The sequence below is a fragment of the Prinia subflava genome, chromosome 6 (assembly GCF_021018805.1).
Source record: "Prinia subflava isolate CZ2003 ecotype Zambia chromosome 6, Cam_Psub_1.2, whole genome shotgun sequence".
Classification (NCBI taxonomy): domain Eukaryota; kingdom Metazoa; phylum Chordata; class Aves; order Passeriformes; family Cisticolidae; genus Prinia; species Prinia subflava.
In genome coordinates, this window is record NC_086252.1 from 13,298,971 (window position 1) to 13,319,218 (window position 20,248).

At 38.5% G+C, this 20,248-nt stretch overlaps 1 protein-coding gene across 1 annotated transcript; it reads right to left on the bottom strand.

Annotated features, from left to right (window-relative positions):
- Positions 1-599: 599 nt before the first annotated feature.
- CPO (carboxypeptidase O) lies at positions 600-14,824 on the bottom strand. Its single transcript, XM_063399802.1, has 11 exons — positions 14,193-14,824; positions 10,904-10,979; positions 10,361-10,485; positions 7,765-7,879; positions 6,638-6,739; positions 5,723-5,827; positions 5,121-5,231; positions 3,922-4,012; positions 3,138-3,340; positions 2,166-2,250; positions 600-960 (listed from the first exon to the last, which is right to left on the bottom strand). The coding sequence occupies exons 1-11, from the start codon at positions 14,270-14,272 to the stop codon at positions 692-694; spliced, it is 1,362 nt and encodes a 453-aa protein (XP_063255872.1). The 5' UTR covers positions 14,273-14,824; the 3' UTR covers positions 600-691.
- Positions 14,825-20,248: the final 5,424 nt, after the last annotated feature.

A 20,248-nucleotide genomic window follows, 5' to 3' on the forward strand; every position in this document is an offset into this window, starting at 1 on the left:
TAACTTTTGGAGGATTTGGGCACCTTTTATCTTCAGTAATCTAACTGCATCTAAGTGACAGGGCCACACCTCTTCTCTGTCCCTACATGCTTGCAACAATTCAACTCTTCAGATTGTTTCAGGCTCTTGTAGATGGTTTCCTGATCATGACCGTTCACCAGCTCTATCCTATCTAGCAAATCCCAGTGTGGCAGTTTAGGGAAGAAAAGTGGAGGACAAAGAAGTCATCCAATTTTCTGAAGTGGGATTTGCAGACTTTTAAGTCTCACAGCCATCCTGCTAAGGCCAGCAACACACAGAAGTCAGCAGGTTCAGGCAGTAAGGAAGATTGTGACAGATCAGGACTGTGGCTGACAGAAGGGCTGCACAGGTCCAGGTGAACCCCTGAAAACATGCTCCAAAGAACCAGGGTATAATAGTGCTATGTCCCCATGGGTGCTTGTCATGTATAAATGTTTTAAGGTCACTTAAAGAATTAAGCAGAGCCAGCAAGTGAAGCTTGGGAAATTGCCACAGCTCTTTATCTTTTCCTTCTTCCCCAAAACATAGCTATCAAACCGCAAGTCCTTTTATTTTATGGGATGAGCCTTTATTGAAATACTTGACATTAAATTCCTTTGTTGATACAACTTTTTATTTTGGGGGGGACATTGTATTTTTCACGTGAGTCTCTTGCTGGGCTAAGCAGTTTTTAAGAAACAATCCATGTAAGTACAATACTCAGACAAAGGCTCAGGCCCAAGCTGCTGGAGGTCAGCACCACATCTCCATTTGTGGAGTACTTCCTATCAACATAGTCTATGATAGCTGTCACAGCCAACATGGTCTCCTCACACGTGGGCTGGATTTGGTTAGCGGGAAGAATAAATCCATGAGTACCCGTGTCTCGCAGTTCAAATGTGTAGGAGAGAGGAATGCCAATGGTGTGGGCCCAGTCCCGTGAGGAGCCTGAGTTACTGTCTGTGGATTTAAAAATTGAGAGGAGATATTTGTATTAAGCATGCTTCTTTGAAAATACTTCTTGTTATAGTTAATACAAGTTTATACCAGAATCCCTGAACTCAGCAGTAACCATATATCACTGTGACACAGAGAACAGTTTCTAGGTGCTGTAATTCTTAGCTATACTAAAAGTCTTCCATGGAGTTTCCTAAGTGACACAGTTCTTCATAATATGGTATTGTACAATAACAGGAGATGAGTTTCAGGGCTTCTGTGTTTTTAGCCTTTTACTGTCACTAGTGTGGGGTACAAGACAAGATGGATTGGATATTTATCAGTTCTTGTATTTCATTTCCTACATGGATATTGACTAGAATTTTTTTTTAAGCATAATTTTGGTCAAATCTGGAAATTTTCTGGGTTTTTCTGTATCCCTGTTCATCTTCCTTGTGGATTGTTTTTCTTACCTATTCAGTGTAAATACAAGCCCTGGCAAAACGCAGCCCAAGGCACAGGCAAGTTGCATTACACTTACACTGCATTGCTCATGCAGTCTGTGACTCAGGGACTGGCCCTCGGGGACTGGCAGAGACAGCCACTGGAATATGCAAACCACATGGGTCCTGGAGCCAGCTACTTACTGTTCTCACTGACTAGCGTGACTTATTGCTTACTGGGAAAATATTGGGTTTACTGGGCAGTCTCTAGGGCCCTCAATCCTCTTTGTAAAGGCTGTCAACTCGTGTTAGCTATCATGTGTTTGTGATGTGGCCATTCAGTCTATGAGGAACAGGGCTGAAACCGATATACTTCACACAGAACTGCAAGCAGCTGCCATGTGATAATGTCTGATGGAGTAACTGTAGACCTGATTGGGATTTTAATTTTTGCTTGATTTCACTGAAGACAAATAGGACTTTTGCTGCTGACTTCAGCAGGGTCAGGATGATCTATCACCAATCGCCTTCTGTCCGCTGTGATGGATCTGTGAGGAATCCACACAGGAACTAGCTTCTGATCAATGCTTCACTCGTTCCTGCAGTCAGATTTATAACTTACAGAGTTATCTTGTATTCAAATGACTGCTGCTGACATGTTGCACCAAACCAGCCCTTTAAATACAACTCAAAGTAGAAACTCATCAAAACAGTACTTGCTGATGCATGTGACACAACAATTCTTTGAAACTCAGAGCAATCAAAGGGAAACATTAAAAAACTTACATAAAATTAAAGCAGTTGATCCTACTCTGTAGCTGGTCCCATACTTTCCTGTCAATGCTGCAGCTGCTTCATTTGCAACTTGCATCTGGAAATTCAAAATAAGAACAGCACTGGCATCAGTGGCAGTACCTCTGGCAATTATTTTGAGTGGACCAAAATTTTTGTCTCTTTCAGCTTTATGTTTACGTATGATCACCTTTAGGTTTTGATATTACTTCAAGTCTTTAGAGGAACTCATTAGAAAATTTGGACAAATTGTTCTTGATTCTTTGTAATGCAAATTGTGTTAAAATTTTAAAGATTACTCTGCTACTAGGTAGAGATGCTATTTGCTTTACTGTAAAGCTAGAGCCTGTATTTTGGAGAATTTAGAGTCTATGCTGTATAAGACACTGGTACTGACGACAGCAGTGATAGACCTCTTACTTGTTTTATTGCCATAGACTCTATCCCACCATCCTTACAAACTAACCCATAGACAAAGTAAGTGATTTCTCCAATGACTCATATGAAGTCCAAACTCAAATCCCTCATGCTTTTGATTAGTGCTTCAGCTACTCTAATCTTTATAAATACACACATAAACAAACTGCAATCAGAACACTCAGAAACTGAGGGAAAAAGTGACCAATAAATAGGTACTTACTTTGCTCCCATTTTTCTGAGAGTATGTTTGGAATACCCTTTCTGGATACAATAATGATAACCATGTGTATATGCAAATTCTTTCTTGTATGCAGCAAAAGTTGGTGCTCTTCTCCCCTTACCTTGCTTTGCATTAACCCTATCTGTAGTAGTTCAGTTTTCCTGATTTGAGATGAAGAATTAGGATTTCTGAAGCAAATAAACCTTACTGATGCTGAACAAGCCCAGCTCCTCTGAAGGAAAGGCAAGAGTGCAAGTAAAGTTGCACTACATGCTACTGCCTGTACTTGCCCTCTACAAAGGTAGAAGATGAATGTTTTGCCCTACCAGTTCTTCATTGTTACTTGGAGGTTTGGTTGTGGAACCATATGGAGTGAGGATGAGCTGTCCATAGGAGTGAATTGTTAAATAGCACAAAATATCACTCTTCTTGCTTCTGATAAACTCAGCCACAGCTTTTGTCTCAGGCTCTGATTCTGGTCCAGATCCACAGAAGACATCACTGCTGCAGTTAAAAGATACACCAACACCTGGGGAGGAATACAAACAGTGAATCAATGGAGAAATGTAGAACACCAGTTCAGAGGGAACTGGGAAATTTACCTTGGAGTATTAAGGCTTGTGTTTATATGGGCAGGGGGCTAGACAGCTCAGTGGGACTTGAGCATTACTCTCAGTAGGTAGCAAATAAAATTTGCTGCAAGACTGAAATATTTGTTGCGCATTTACAGGATGGCTGCAACAAAAATACTTTGACTCCACCACAGTGTACCACACACCGGGGACACTTTGGAGGCTCCTTGAAATTCACGGCAAATGTAAATGCTGGCTGTTAAGTGACTAACTCCTAACATCCCTGCCTAGAGCTGATGCTTACTCCTGCAGTGAGTTAAAGGTATAGTTACATAAGAGCAATTTTCTGCTCAAAAAAATAAGTGCTGGTTGAAAGTCAGTAAGTTAATATTTTGAAAAAGCAGGATTTTATTTTGACATATGCCTTGATGACAACAAGATGAATATTCCTTTCTTTTAGGACTACATTTTCTTTCAGAAACTAGTTATTACTCTTGCTTTACATTTGTGCTCATGATCTGAAATACTTCAAACTTACTGCCCCAGGATGAATTGAAGTTTCGGTTCAGATCTGTGCCATAGCAGGCGCCATTTTCATATGGAGAACGGCTTTTCCTCCACAAACGATCCTGAAGAAAAGTAACTTCTGTTACATAATAAAAACTCAAAGACCCATATGGTCCAGTGAATACATAGAGTAAATACTTCTTTATTTTTGACCTCTGCATTCTAGGTAACCCTGGTATTGTAAAAGTACAATTCTGCGTGCAAGGGTGATAAAGCTCAGTGTCAGAACAATTCATCTACTACAGCCAGGCTGTCATCTGCCACAAACCTGCATGCACCCTGAGATAAGCCTCCTGACCTTCTTTTTAAAAGTATACTTTTTTCTGTAGAACTCAACTGCTTCTGTGCAGCGTGACATTCCTAAGCAAGACTTGGCATTGTGAGGGATAAGAGATGATAGGGTGCTTCCAATTCAGGAAGATTAATTCTTTTTTCTCAGCTAATCTTTCTACTGCTTCTTGGTTCCCTGCTATACTCACGGCTATACTTGGTTCTGTGCAGACCTCACTGCACTGCCTGTATGAGTTTCCCAGCTGAATCACCTGTGCCTCCAAGAGCAGTGTTTGGTATGCCCCACACCTGCCGGGGAGACAGCCACATGGTGGTAGCCATGGGCCATCCGAAGGTTCTGCATTAAAAGATGCTTCAGCTGGGCACAGGGGCCTGAAGCATGGTGTGAGTGGCAAAAGACCAACATTTTCCATTATTCTCCATATCAGAAAAGGAAGATAATTTGGGAGGGCCCACCTACTTCATTACCAAGTAGTCTGATAATTGACAATTCTCCTCCTGTCCTGTGCAAAGGTGCTAAGACCCATCTGCTACTTACATCATTTATGAAGAATTAGTGACTCTTCCAGACATGATTAAGTCCATCAGCCAGGCCTTGAGCTGTTATCAAAGAAATAATCCCATCCCCAGGAACCCAAAACCAATTGATCTTGTGTTTTGTCTTCCCAAGTCTCATGGTATTTGCTAGGAATATTTAGCTCTGCAATCTCAAGTGATCACTGATTTGCCAGAAGAAACAAAATCTCTCTAGCATGAGAAGATTCATGTGATTATTGCTGTTTTCTGTTTAAATATAATTGCAATGACCCTATCTAAAAGTAACAAAACAGGCTGGGCCCATCTAATTTTCAGTCTAGTTCCTGGATTTTCACTACTTACTTTTTCCCAGGTATAGATGTAGCCATCAATATTGAGGACTGGCAAGACATAGAGGTCCAAATTCTGTAGAAATCTGCTTATCTTTTGGTCAGTTTTGTAATTTTGAAGAATCTATAAATCAAAAATATGGAGCACTGAGCAGACAATTTAGTGATAATCACTGAAAAAAGTGAGTTTAGAATTATCATCACTCACTCCTGGATATCACCATGGTACCCAAGATCTACTTGATCTCCAGTGGGCCAGGTACTTTGTGTACACATGGAACATTGCTATATCATAGATTAGGGTTTCTTTAGTCTAGGAGGACTGTGACTTTTTGATACAGAGAGGCTTGATCCAACAGCACTGCGGGAAAAGGAGAGGTTGATACAAGTTTTGGAAGGCTTTGGAAATGTTCAGGTGGAGGCACTGGCGCACTAACTAATACTGTCCCATATCTCAAACTGTGATTTGGACTCTCCACAGATATCTGTACTATACACTAATTTTCCAAATCACATTTTAACAGAAAAGCATGGTTCTTGGTACCACAATAGAAAAGAGAACTGAAGTGTCCAAAGTGGTTTTTTTATTATCTAAATGCAAGAGTAAGGACTCACTTCTTTCACAAACCACTGACAGAAGGCTGGAGAAATCCATTCTCTGGCATGAATCCCACAGTCCATCCAAATTATCTTTTTGGGTTTATTTGATGGTTGGCTGATCTGCGAGGATGTAAATGTGATAATTTTAAAATTGTTACATTACAATAAAATAGCTTAATGTAAAAAACTTAAAAGATGTGCCTTGATATGCCGTTGAGCCATCTGAGATGATTATTATTATTATTATTATTATTATTATTATTATTACTACTACAGATATCTTTATGACAAGCTCTTTTTCCTAATAACCCAATCTCTATAGTATCACAAGGCATGAGTTTTAAAGTATCTGTTGAGCAGGAGTGTTAATACAACAGTTTCTTTTTTTCCTTTTTCATTTGTATTTGTCATTCACAGGAGTGCTTGCTCTTAGCTGAAGATTTTAAATTTTTTTTTAGAGGGGGAGAAACAAAAAGGCAGGCAATCTAATACTACTCAGTGATAGGAACAGATTAGGCAATAACTAACCCAAATATTAAGACTATGGATTTTGCCAGTGTGTCCAATAAAAAAAAGTCATGGAATACTGCTAGCAGAAAGGCTATCTCCTGTAAAAAGAAATAAAAATAACAAACCGAAAGTCTTTATCTTCACACACAGCTGTTGCCAAGCTAGTTTCAGCTTGATTTGTATTTCTAAACAAGGCTTCAGTTAAATTTGTTGTTTTCAGTACATAATAGCAATAGCAAGCTCATAATGATAGTGTCTGTGAAAGTTGGCAAATCTTACTGTAATGTAGAGGAGTAAAACCATCTCCTGTTCAGTGAATTGCGATGAACACTATCTTAGGAAACATCTGAATCCTGTCTTCTCCTGAGTACTTTTTTTGTTAAGTTATATTATATTATTAAGAGGAATTTCCTCCCCTACCTGTAGGTAATACATTGCTCGATTCTCAAACGTCTTCCCCAGGAAGTGCTGAGTCACCAGCTCACTGTTGTTCTTCTGAATCTGAGTCATCCATTGATAAATCTGAAATAATTGCCAAGAATTCTTAGTCCAAAATGGGAGTTTCCTTCTCTTTCCCACTTCCATTTCCACCTTAAAGTATTTTCTTTTGTTTAGACAAGCAACATTTTCCTTGGTTTATTTCAGTCTGTAAGGTCACTTACAGGCATGGAAGGTGTTTCACATGCCTCTGTGCAAAGGCAAGGCCATGTCTCACTGGGTGTTAAAAGAGAACATTGCTGCAGTACAACAGGGATACTCCAATCTGGATCTCATTCAGCATGCCCATCCTATTGGGCATCCTCTTGTTGAGTGCACCAGATAAGAAGCCACACCATCGACTCTTCCAACCAGTATTACAGTCTCTTCCCTGTCAGCATCTGAGCCAGCAGCAGTCATCCTCAATGGATAGCTCAAGCAAAACATACATGAGGGTTTACTCTGTTCTCTCACTTCTATTATGCAGCTAGGAGAAAGAATTACCACCATGCTCTGCTTTTCTCCAGGTTTGCCAACTGGTGTTTGAAACATGGCACCAAGAAGCCATCACTGCCCACCCCATGACACTGTTTTCTCCTAAAGTGTCAAAATCCTGTCCGTAAATTACTTCTTCCTACAGATCTCTCACTGTTCACCTCTTCTTCCTCACTGGGATTCCAGACACCACAATCGTTGCACTTTGTGCATTTGGCTCAGCACCAAACAAACTGGGACTTAATAGATACTAGAGACAAAGAATGACAGGTTAGAAAGGTAGCAAATCAAGCAAATGAACCGTGGAATATTATCTGCAAAACAGTGAAACTACTTTGCACAAAGCATTTATATTTTGTTCAGTGAAGAATTGAGGATTTAATCAAAATCGGTGGTAAATCCATATTCTATTCAACCAGGCTAGGATTTTAGTCAAAAAATAAGGACTGATTCTTTAAAGAAGAAAGAGGTCCACTGACTTCAGCTGAGCTTTCAGCAAACACAGAGTTGCCTGCTGTGGCATTTACAGAACAGAAAACAACAAAGTACAGAAGCAGACTTAGGTTCCTCTTTACCTCTTCCATTGGATGGTATTCAGTGTAGACATAACCTTCTGAGACCTGTCTGTGGCTGCTCCTCTCCCTAGGCATGCTCTGATCCACAAGTTTCTGCACATCAGGTATTAGGACTCTGAAAGATGGGGAAAGGGAAGATAGAAGAGAAAACAATCCCAAACAGTTACTGCAGAACTTCCACGGTGTGTAAATTGCTTACACCAGCAAACAAAAGGATTTAACCTCTTCTGTTGTGATTTGCATGGCAAAACCATCACCATCAGCATTATGATTACTTTCATGTAAAACGAAGGCCAAAATACTGAGATTTTCGCAGGGTTTTAACAATAACCATTTTAGCAGATTTTTTTAAGTTGTCAAATTTCTACCAAGAAAAAAAAAATCAAGATTTTCTTTTCTTCACCACTTCTATTTTTGTGCAAAATTCTGAAAATACCACCTTTGGGAAAAGGTAGCAAAAGAGAAAAAATTAAGATTAGGCTTTCATTGTTTTTTATTGAGACATTTTCAATTTGCAAAGATTTCACTGAAATATTCATTGCAATTTGCAAAAATCAGAACAAAACCCCTATTTCCTTCAAATCTCTCTTTTTGCTTTTTAGCTACAAAAATAGCTCAGTAACTAGTATAACACAGGCATGATTCTATGATCCAGAGAGTCAATAAAACCTTTTCCTTGGCTTCAGTGGACTTGGGATCAGAGGCTGTTCTTTCTCACTGCAATCAGCCCCTTCTAACTGCTGCAAATCTGTGCTCATTGTAAATGCTTGTGATAAGACAATTGCAAAGGTAGCTCCAGCACTGTTGATCTCAAATGCTGGAAGCACTAACAGGCTTTTCTGCTGACAGTGGCACTTATCAGCATTTCTGAAAACTGCACATAAGAAACTTTTAACAGTAGTTACAGCTGACTTTCACTCTGAGCTTTGAAGTTTATTCACATCTAAACTTCAAACTAAAATTCAGGCAGTGAAAATTCCCATGAAGTGAAACCAGACACACAAAATACCTTATCAGTGCTCCAGAGAATTGAAACCACAGAGTCTGACACAGTTGGAATATTGATGTCCTTATTAGAATTTGTCATTTATGTCTCTATCATTATTTACCTAACTGTCATGTTACCTTCCCTGCATGTCATCTGCCTTCTAAAGGGTGGTTCCCGCTTTGAATCTGTTATAGGAACTTTGACTCTCTTATTGTTGTACTCATCTCAGCCTCTTTGCAATACAAACCCAAAATTTTCATCTTTACTAATAATTACTCCTCTCTTTCTTTAGAACCCTTTGTAAGGTAGATACAGTTCTGGCCAAGGGAAAACAAAGTTGAGCTGCCAATTTCAGTTTAGTATTTAAATTTCCACTAGAATCAGTTGAAACCATTAGAAACTGAAGAGTCTTGACATAAAAAGGAGTTGTCTAAGTACTGAATATCTAAACCTCATGCTAGATAATTTGTACTGGCTTCAGCCTCATATCTCTTCATCTCTGGTATTCAGGGCATCATGCTTACTAAAGGAACTTGTCAGGCAAGATGCAGGATGTCAACATCAGCTTTAACTCAAAACAGCTTTGAAGTGACACCAATCCTCCTTATACTCATTTTTGATTGGTAAATGTCAGTGCATGTCCATAGGCCATTTGTCATCAGCCCTGAATGACTACAGGGTTATTTATATTAAATACAGCTAAATTAAATTAGCTACTGGTTACCTGAAAAAGTCAATTCCAAATGTGAACAGGACTGTGTGAGGCATAGATTTTATTTAATCCCATTTGCCTTTATAAACACTCTTTGTATCTGGATTAGATCTTCTGGCTGTGAGTTAGGGAAGGTGTGGCTGCATAGGTGTGATAAAACTTTGTGGAACATTTGTAGGTTGTGGCTCCCGGTTGTGTGCACAGTGCCCACGTGCCACCGGGATCTTTGTCCCAAGCTGGGATGTCTCTCTTTGGCTGCATGGTGCCAGGAAATTCTCCCCAGCCTGATGAAGGGGATAGGGGTAGAAAAATGAAGCTTTTGAAGAAAGTAGCTGAATATTCACTTTGGAAGGTCTCTTCTCCAAATCAGAGGAATAAGAATAAATGGAAAAGGGAAAAGGAGGGCTAGAGACTGCTTTCCTGCAGTGACACCAATTAAAACTCTGGGCTCTCCAGAAATGGAAGGACCCTCCATTCAGATATCCATGCTTTCCAAGAGCAAAGCATGCTCCTATAAGAATTGTTTACACCAAGTTTGGGCTCTTGAGTCTAGACTAAAAAACTGAGTCATATATCCAAGTACCATCCTCTCAGTGACCATTGAGAAGGCCTCAGCAGGAAACAAGACATATTGGGCTGTCTCAGGCTCCAATTCCAAATTCACAGTCCAGGATAGGTGGAAGGTAAACACATAGGGTAGAGGGGAATGGGCTCTTAAAGGTTCTTACAGCATCTCTGTGTTTGGTTGGTCAAGGTAAGTTGGAGGCGTTTGGAACAAAGGTTGGGTCCCGTTGCCAGTACAAGCTGACTGTTTATCAGATAGGGCTTGGTCCTTTCCTGATAGCAAGGAAGATTATTAGAGCCACCTTCCCCTATCAGGGTATTAGAGATTGTACCTGTAAGAGATCATATGCTGATCTAAGCTGTCTTTCATCTCCTGCACCAGAGGGGCTGGGACCCTTATATGCAGGTCTTCCCCAGCCCTGATGTCTTCAGGCATCAGGGGCTTCCACAAATCCAGCTGTGCAGAGAAGAAAGAAATGCACAAATGAAGCTCTGTTTTCAGAATTAGAAATATATTAAAGACAGAATAGTTGCATATCAACAAATGAAAGGTTTTCCTTCAAATTGTCTCGGTAGCTCTCCAGCCATCTGTTCATAGAGCACACAGCACAGGCTCAGTGTTTTTATTGACTCAGGCACCACTCATAAGGAGCAGCACTTTCACAGAACCATGCAGAGGAACTAACGTCTTCACATAAATTCCTTCAGGTAGTAAAAGGGCAATTCTACGCTATACTAAGACAAACAATAAAAGTTCAATAAAGCTTTTACAAGTTTACTTTAACCTTCATTCCTATCATAAGCTACATGCATATCTGTATTACAGCCCAAGACCCCACTCTGCTCATTGGGCACATGTGGTTGTTTTCACTTACCATTAAAGTACTGCAAAGGAGCTGAAGATGCTGGACTTGCTGAAATGTTTCTGGCACAATATGCAAAACCTGATCCCTGGAAATTCATCAGAGAAACAAGATCAGTTTTAACATCTGTTAAAGTATCCATGATTTCATAAGTCAAAAGGACATTTTTTTGTTATGTAGAAGGGAGACAGAGCATGTAACTGTGCTGTTCCAACAAAAACATGAATTATGAATTTGTGCAATGTTTTTGCTGCCAATAGGACTAAGTGATGTGACTTTTCTGTTGCTAGAGCATTAGCCACTCTTCTTGCTTGCCAGTGGCAGTGCTTTATTCACCATACCAGCTTCACAGAAGCCAACTACTTCTCTGGCATGAGCCCTGATGTTTCTGCCTTTGCAGGACCAGGACCAAAATGAGGACACTGGTAACACATGATAAACTGTCTATTTGATAAGATTTTTTTACCTCACATTTGAGATTTATTCAATTATTTCAGATTAACTTTGTGCTTGACTGTTCCATGTCAGCATGCAGAAACTTGATAGTCATGATAAATGAACATTGCTAAGAACTTGAGATGTCCACAAACATCTTGTCATGAGAATAGCCAATTTATTCCAAAATAGTGAATATTATGGTGCCTAGAACTGCATATTCTTACTCAATTCACATGAAATAAAAAATTCTAGTACAGAATCTATCATTTTAAATTTCTAGAAAAGACACAAAGAATCCAGTGCCTTAATATATATGAGATCCCATGAAACTTTCATCTACTATAGGCTTAATCTGATAAAAATATTTAAAGTTTACAAAGAACAAATTAAAACTGGTGGAAATGCAGAAAAAGGAAATCAGTATTTTCTGTTAAAAAGGCCCTTGTGTGTTTTTTATATTTTTTCCAGTGTTCATTCAGATCAGCTTTCCAGGATTGACAGCAAATGTGATGTTTCCAGTGAAAGGGTTTGAGAGTGAGGAGTGGATGTTGATGGCTGGATCGCTTTACTCAAAAGTGGGAGACCAGTTATCCTCTACTGATGAGAACAGAATAGAATGGGGAATGCTAGAAACTTCCCTATTTGTGAGCAATCAAAAACTGCTTCACAGTCTCTTTTAGTGACTTCAATGGAGTCCTTACTCCAAGTAAAGTATAGACAAGTATAAAAAATGAACATTTTACATTTTAAAGCTTTTGTAACAGAAATTCTTGTTGCAAATCAAGCCATGGTCATTATAGGCACCAACATAATATGCTCTCATCATCTGAACTGCAACTGCCATCTTTTGTGCTTCCATGCAGGAATGTACAATTATCAGCTTAATATACATACTAATAGAATTCACTGTTCATTCACTTTATCCCTAGAAAAATAGAGGGATTTGTGGGGTTTTTTACATCTCTCTTGAAAATATCGCCTTTGCTGAGTGAGAACTTGATAGTTAAAACAGGCAGTTTACTACTGGTTTATGAGATGCTGATAGCCCCATATCTGTGGGGCTAAATTATTACATTTGTATTGCTCACGGCAATGGTACAACAGTCATGTTGCACAGATTGGTACAACAGTCATGATGTCTTTGTAATAAACCTTGTAGATGCAGGATAAACATCTTTGCTAGCAGAATAAACATCTCAGCTGCAGTTCAGAGTTTATTCTCTCTAAATGCCTAGTCTTGCTTTGTTCTTTGTCTATCAGGAAGGGAAACAATATCCTGTAATATCTTTCTATCCTCATTGACATTATGTCTTAATTACACCAAATCAGAGAAATTCCAGACAGTCAGATTGCTGCCAGATGGCCAGCTCTTATTTACTGATAAACCTTTCACAATAGCCAGTGTGGAGACAAACCATTTTTAATAGTAAACTAAGATTAGAAAGCATACATTTGTTTGTGATTATGGACTAAATTTCTCAGTGGAGAAGTGCAAAGTCAGCCCATGTGACCCCGGGAGAACTACACTTTTTAAAATTCTACAGTTAGGCTTTCTAAACAAATTAAAGGACTGTTCTCAGCACAAGCTGTGTGACCTTGGATGCTCATAGATTGGATATTTCATTTCATTGTTAAACAGAGCAGAGGACAATGAAAATGGGCTTTATTAATAATTTGGTCTTTGTGCAGGTGCTGCCCACCCAAAGTCACATTGCCTATTCAATACCTGTTTTTAAATTCCATGCAAATACTCAACAGGTTCAATTGTGGACAATAATTAGAAACAAAAATGAAAAATACATTAGCAGGGATCTGCTGAATTCTATTCACTAAAATCAGTCTCTAACTGCATCTCTGATACAAATCTAAAGACTAAATATTATCCAAGGAAATAACACATTTGAAGTAGTGATTCTGTATGCTCTGCTAGGAGATTTTCCAGGAGAGCTGCTGAATGGCTACACTATGAGGGAACTTACTTGATGTACTTATTACTTGGTTTTCTGCCCTTTTTATGACTATATTCTAGGGGTATATATAGGGATACAATTTTTCTAGAGGCATTCAGCACCAGACTACTTTCTCCATTTACTTTAGAAAATTCCGTGTATAAACTTATATGTGGAGAGGTGGCCTCCACACTATGCTCCTGCCCACCCTGCAAATCCCAGCTGCCACAATGGCAGTTGCTTATCATTCCTGGAAAGTTGAGGGTGAATGAGACAAAAATAGTTTAGATAGGCAAACAGAATAATTTTGCATCACTCATTTTCTGAGGTGAAACTGAGAATGGAAAATAAAGTATAATTAGAGATTTCATACTTTTCAAAACATTAATCAGTAATAAAAAATGTGATAATCTCATTCTCTGAACACCTTGGAGTGAAGACTGTCTAGAATAACTCCCTTGGCTTTTTTTTTTTTTTAATTGTTACAGATTTCCAACAGGTCTTCACTATCTTTTTCACATAACCTAATCTTTTATTAATAGATATAATTTTGCTCGGTCATACCCCTTGCTTTATAATCAGAAAAAGCATTTTACACTTGCAGCATCTGGTTTCAAAGTTCATTATGAAAGAGGCTAAGCCAAATGAATTTCAACGAATGGACACAGGGCATCCTGAGATGCATTTGAGGGCCATTCTTTGGCTCCTACAGCAGTAGCTATGCCTTTGTTGGCTTGGGTTTGATTCTTCCATTTTTCATTTCCCATCTTAGTATTTTCTTTCCCAGTCTTCCAAAACTTACAGCTTAGTAACCCTGTGTCCAGTTTTTCAGCTCATAATTGTTATTATTCTTACACAGTTTCTGGGACTTTCACTGCAAGCACAATTCTTCATGAAACCTTATTCACACTCACCTGTCATATTGCAATTTCAAGCTGAATTTTCCAGGAATTAGTATCCCCAGAGAAAAGATGATCTCAAGAGAAAGCCACATCTTTGTGCAAAGAGCCCAGCACTGACAGTGAAGAACTAAAGAGGAGGAGGAGGAGGATAGATCTGGACTGAACACATAATTATATATATATAATTATAATATACAACTAGACTTATCCTGGAAGCCAGCCTGCCCTTGATGAATCATTAATTTCACTTGTAAATAGTTCTAGATGAATGGTTAACTTCATTTGTACTTCTACTTTTTCTTAATTCTTACAGGTCTCTTCCACACCCCAAAACACAAACACAATTAGCAACATTCTTACTGAAACACTTTTCCTAAGAAGTAAGAACATTTTTCTTCATGTCACCTAACTATCTTTGGAGATGTTTTGTGACAAAATTAGTAGTATTTAGAGAAAGTGTTACCTGCAAGATCCATGGCAAATCATGATGGTTAGCTTATAAAAATCTTAGAGATAGGGAAGAACAGAAAAACAGTAGTAAAACCAGCTCCATCCTTACTCTTTCTTTTTGTGTTTGTGCCTTTATGGAACACATCTGTGACCTCTAAAGTGCAGCTCTATCACTTACCTAACTTAAAAGAGGACATGAAAGAACAACCAATCCTCCCATAAAAGGGAAATATTGGGACATCAGAATCTCATCTAAACCATTCTCAATTGGCCCAGATCAGTCTCTGGCCACAGGCTTACAACTCTACACTGTCATAAAAAGTGTTTTTGTTATATATTAAAAAAAGTGAGCTGGTTACTATCTGAAATATTTAATTTCTTGTTTAGTTCACTTAGCAAGAGTAAACATTTGTAGACTGTAGTTAGACATATAGCACAGTCCTTCAGAAAGAAATTGTTTCCCACATGGTCTCTTTTGGATTAAAACTAACTTGTGGTGATTTGATGAAGAAAACTGCATGGATTTGGGGTGCAGAGACTCCAGTAAGTCAATTTATGTACATATGTAATGGACAGATACCATGCTGTAATTGTGGGATATTTATAGATACCTCCCATCAAAGTACGAAGTCCTCTTACATTTTCACGAAGGCTGTTATCAAGGAAACAGGCAGCAGAACTGTCCCAGGATAAAAGAGGAACAGTTTAGCTCAGAAGTGTGTTCTCACAAAACCAAGCTGCAGGCAAGAGAAGAATATGCTTTTCTTCATAAATCACAACAGACCCTTCCTGTTTTATTGCAACTTTCTCAACAGCCAAACTAATGTTTTAAGACTTCTGCAGTGTTGTCTGTGCCCTCTTAACAGACCTGGCTTTGAACTGGGGTTCAGTCCCTTAACAGGGACTCAGAATCTAGGAAAAAATATGGAGGCATAAAGAGAAATGGAGCAAATTACGATAAGCACTAAAATTCAACTCCAATCCAAAGCTTCCACGTTCTTGTTGAAAGCAGAAGCTGGTTATTCTGTGGTGAAATCATCACTCCTATGATGCCAAATAATTATGAAGATAGATAGACAGATAGACAGACAGATAGACAGAGATAGATAGATAGATAGATAGATAGATAGATAGATAGATAGATAGATAGATAGATAGATAGATAGATAGATAGATAGATAGATTTTGCTTAATCAATACAGAATTCTGAAGAAATGACAGTTGCTTGCTAGGTCTTTGATTCAGATTTTTTTGAAGTCTAGTTGATTTTAATGGGCTTTAGATGAAAGTCCTGTGGAAAGAAATTTAAGAAATGGACTTATTTTGGGGATTTCAGCAGAAGTTCGCAAAAGACAATACTTCATTTTCTACTTGTGTTCAGTTTACAAGCAGCACTTCTGAATTCAGAATAAAAGCTGTTGGAGACATTATTTCGCTACCAATGCAAAAAAAAAATATCTTGGGTTGAACAGTTAGCTTCAACAAGCTTTGCCCTCTTAGGCACAAATAATGTGCCTCTCAGTAATAAAGTCTGGTTTTTGGTCAGGTTCTTACTGGCAGCTGCTTATCTTCCTCGCAAATGTGGAAGGCAGCTTAATCCATTTATTCCCTCCTTGAAAATAGTGGGCAAAAAGGCATGGGACTTTCTGGGGAGAGGAAAGGTCTTAAATATGTGGCACAAACATGACACATAAAGCCATGTGGTGTCCTTTTCTCTAAAAAACTTTACTTTGCATGTCTTCCATACATTCTTCTCAGAACTTCAGAGTATTTCTTTGCAGCATCAGTTTAGCCTCTCAACTGCCCTGTTAGACAAGCAAATATTATTTCCACTACTTAAAAGATTAAGAAAAAAGGGAAAAAAAGTGACTCCCCAAGGTGACATAGGAACATTGCTGCAGAGCCAGGAATAGAATTCAGATCTCCTGACTCCCTGTCTGGTGCTTCCTTAAATATATGACCATCTGCTCTACTGCTGGAAGTATAGATACTATATGCTGACTCCAACAAGCTGGTTGCTAAGCCTGTTAGTTTATCCTCTTTTTATCCCATACTGATATCATCTCCAGCTAAGCTTTTGGCCTGGAGTCAAAGTGATTTCCAGTGTTTGAATGATTCGACCTGCTTGTTATTGTTTTAACCTTGCACCACACATATGCTCAGCTATTTGTGACTTATCTGCATAGAGTCTGTGTAGCAACAGCCACAAGCTAGAACTGTTTTGTTTAAAGATTGCATACTGAAGCATACCACATGTTTTAAACCACTATCATATAGCAGTGAGTTTGATCCTGGTAGCTGCCCACACCCAGATTCTCTACTGAGCTGTATGTTACTTTCAAGGACAAAGAGCTTGTTAAAAAGACAACAAAATGTACACACTTGTGTGTCTCCACAAACATCAGTTAATCATGTTAAGCTTTCCCACTTCACAGCTAAATCCCACTCTGAAACTAAAACCTAACTAAACTAGATAGAATTCAACAATCAACATTTTTTAAAATCATTTGGATTCAGAGAAAATCATCCTCCATTAAATTTTCTTCTCTCTATCATTTCTGCAGAAAACTGACTGTATGTGTCCAAAGCAGAATCATCACTCAGTGGGGTCAAAACAGCAGCAGACTAATGTGCCTTAAATCCTAGACTTGTGCTCCACTGAAGAGGGGGTAGGTAATTCAGCTGTTTTACTAAAAAATCCTCTGGTTATCACTGTAATTTTACTTGGGGGAAGCACACAATGAATTGACAGTTCCGTTTCCCACTGTCTTGTCAGAGGAACTAGAATGTTCAATAGGTATTGTCTTTTTCTATGAGTACCAAAAGATTTCTGGTGTTATGTGAGCAATGTTCAAAACATTCCAATTAATTCTACAAGATTATATTTGTATATATTTATTTATATATATATATGGAATTCTGTAGCATTTGTGTATTCAACAATATGTTGTGTGGTCTGCAGTGTGAATCATTGTTCCCCTCAGTATTCCAAGCCTTCAGTTTCCACAGCTCCATTATAGAAAGATTTTACTGAAAATCTCTGGACTTCATTTGACAGTGCTAAATGTTCTCAAACCTCATTAGTTCCAGCAACAATCTTAGGATAAATGGAAATATACTGGAAACCACTCTGAGTTACAACAATTTTGTTCTAGAGTCATCTTGCGGACATTTCCTTGTTCTTTCTCTGTCTCTGATATTACAGTGAAAACACCCCATTAAGCTTGCATTTGGGACTTTGAAATAATCACAAACCAGGAAGAATTCCAGCCAACATACACTAGATTAGAATGACATTACTAGCAAACCTTAAAATTAGTTCCATTAAGCCAACCTATTTAAGGTCCTGCAGACCATCAAACGACACAGGATACATTAGCTTTATCTTAGTGGAACTAATTTGACTATTGGCACATGATCTAGCAATATCAGGAAATATACATTTAAAGACTCTTTCAAGGATGTCTCAATAGATTTTACAGAATTTATGTACATGCATAGTCACATATTTGAGTAAAAACTAGTGTGTTGTGTCAGTGTGGGAAATAACACCTGCCTTTTCTCCACAAATCCTGTGATGCAGCTTTTAGACAGTTTTTCTATCAGAGAGGAGCTTCGAGTACCAATTCAGCAAGCAACTCCTTATGGAAGTGGGTGAAACCAGGCTGACAAAACCTGTATTGGTCTGATTAGCCTGGCAGACCAGCTTTCTCAGACACCACTTTCTTTAACCAGGAGAGAAAAATGTTAGTACTGAACTGGCTTTTTTTAACAACAGGTGGCCTGAATGGTTATTTTTACTTCATCCTTTAGACAGCAAAATATCACTGTTTAAGGATCTTGAGCTTTGACATACAGTCTGAATTCGAGATGATATTTACCACATGTTACTCAAAGGTAAAACACTCTTCTGCTTCTGCTCTAGGGGCTACAGGTGATCATGTTTACAAGGAGTTGTGTGCAAAATCCTACAATCCTTACATAAACACAATTCCTATGGGAAATTATTCTGCATGAGGATTGTGCAATTAAACTTTACAAACTATTAGCTGTGTTTTTCAGGGGCAATGGTAAATAGCGGAACTCCAAGTCCACACATACAAGGCTGGCTGCAGAGTATTGTTCTTGCAGTTTGATCAAAGTTTTTAATGTGCTTCAATCAGCTGTCAGAAAAAGAAGTAATTTTTTTAACTCATCTTCTCCAGTCCTAAAAACTTTCTTTTATAAGAATACCTTCTGATACCATGATTACAACTCATGATTTCAAAGGTATTGTTCTAGGGGGAAAGAATTTACAGAAGTGTTTGATCCTGTGTTGTTGTTCTGAGTGGGCAAGAATTAGGGAAAAATACTCTATTTTGTGAAGAAACAAAACTTCCTGTAAAGGTTTAGCTGTCATAGTAATGCACTGTTTGTTTTAATTAGGTCTTTTTACAGAAGGTAATGTCATATAACATTAAAAATCTGGCTTGCATTTTTAAATAAAATAATTGCCTTTTTATGTAAATAAATTAGTATTATATTATTCCTACTAGCAGAACACTAAAGGACAGCACATAAGTCTCCATTATTGCTTAATGGTTAAAAAACAAGCTTACTGCACTGTGTCCTAGAATAGCCAAGATTATTTTTAATGAGTTCTGTTACAAGCACTAAAATACTTTATGATTAGATGTGAATATGCTTGCATATGATTTCTTAAACACAAACAATACACACTGTACAGTAATTAGCTTTTGCAGCTATATAAATATGTTCATATTAACCTTTGTCCTTCACTCTATCAGCAATGACAGACACACAGAGCTTTCTGTGCAATGCCAGCACGCTGAATGTAAATTGTTTGCATGCATGTAGTTATGTACGCGTGGACATGCAAGGGAGTAATGCTCCAGCCCCCTCAACAACTGTAAGAAACTGTTAAAAATGCTTATGATGTCCTTGAAGAATCTCAGAGATCATTAATGAGGTAATAGTACCTGACAGAGGATCTCAGATGGATCGTGCCTGAGTCAAACAAGTCCATCTGCATAACTTACAGTCAGTAGAATTTCCAGCATATTTTTGCAAATGAGCCTTAAAGAATTTATAAGCCAGGTTTGAAGTGTGATGTGTGTGTATGGGTGTGACATGCAGTAGAAACAGCTCATATTTTGGTGTGTGATTTTGTTAAAAATAATTGCTGCTAATAGTATTTCTGTAAGGGACTGGGACAAGCTTTGAAGTGCTTGTTGTGTGACATGGCTGGGTAGGTTTGCACTAATGCTGTTGACATGGCTTGCATTGGTCACAAACTTTGGAGTTCTTCAGCAAAGGCAGCCAAAACTTTCTCCATTCTCATGTCTGAACTGTTCCTACTCTTTTTACAAGGAGTGGATCTGAAATATCAGCCAATTCTGCCTGAGAGAGTTTATAAATCCAAGCAACTCAACATGGGAGCATCCCCAATATACAGACTGGGGACACAGACACCTGGCTGTGCTAGAACTGTGCCTCTGCTGCCAAACCAGGCATTCCTTGGAGTCATGCACTAATGAGATGGGTGCAGAACACCAGGAATCTGGATGCACCCAAAGGACCTTCTAAGTGCCTTTCCTGGGAGAAGATAGATAAGCAGT

What these genes read in the sequence shown, in the direction of transcription:
- CPO (XM_063399802.1), bottom strand. Translation starts at nt 14,272, where the DNA reads ATGTGGCTTTCTCTTGAGATCATCTTTTCTCTGGGGATACTAATTCCT. An exon ending in CAGCATATGATCTCTTACAG is followed by an intron (nt 7,880 to 10,360) that starts GTACAATCTCTA and finishes CCCATCTTTCAG; the next exon opens with AGTCCTAATACCTGATGTGC. An exon ending in CAAGTAACAATGAAGAACTG is followed by an intron (nt 2,251 to 3,137) that starts GTAGGGCAAAAC and finishes TTGAATTTCCAG; the next exon opens with ATGCAAGTTGCAAATGAAGC.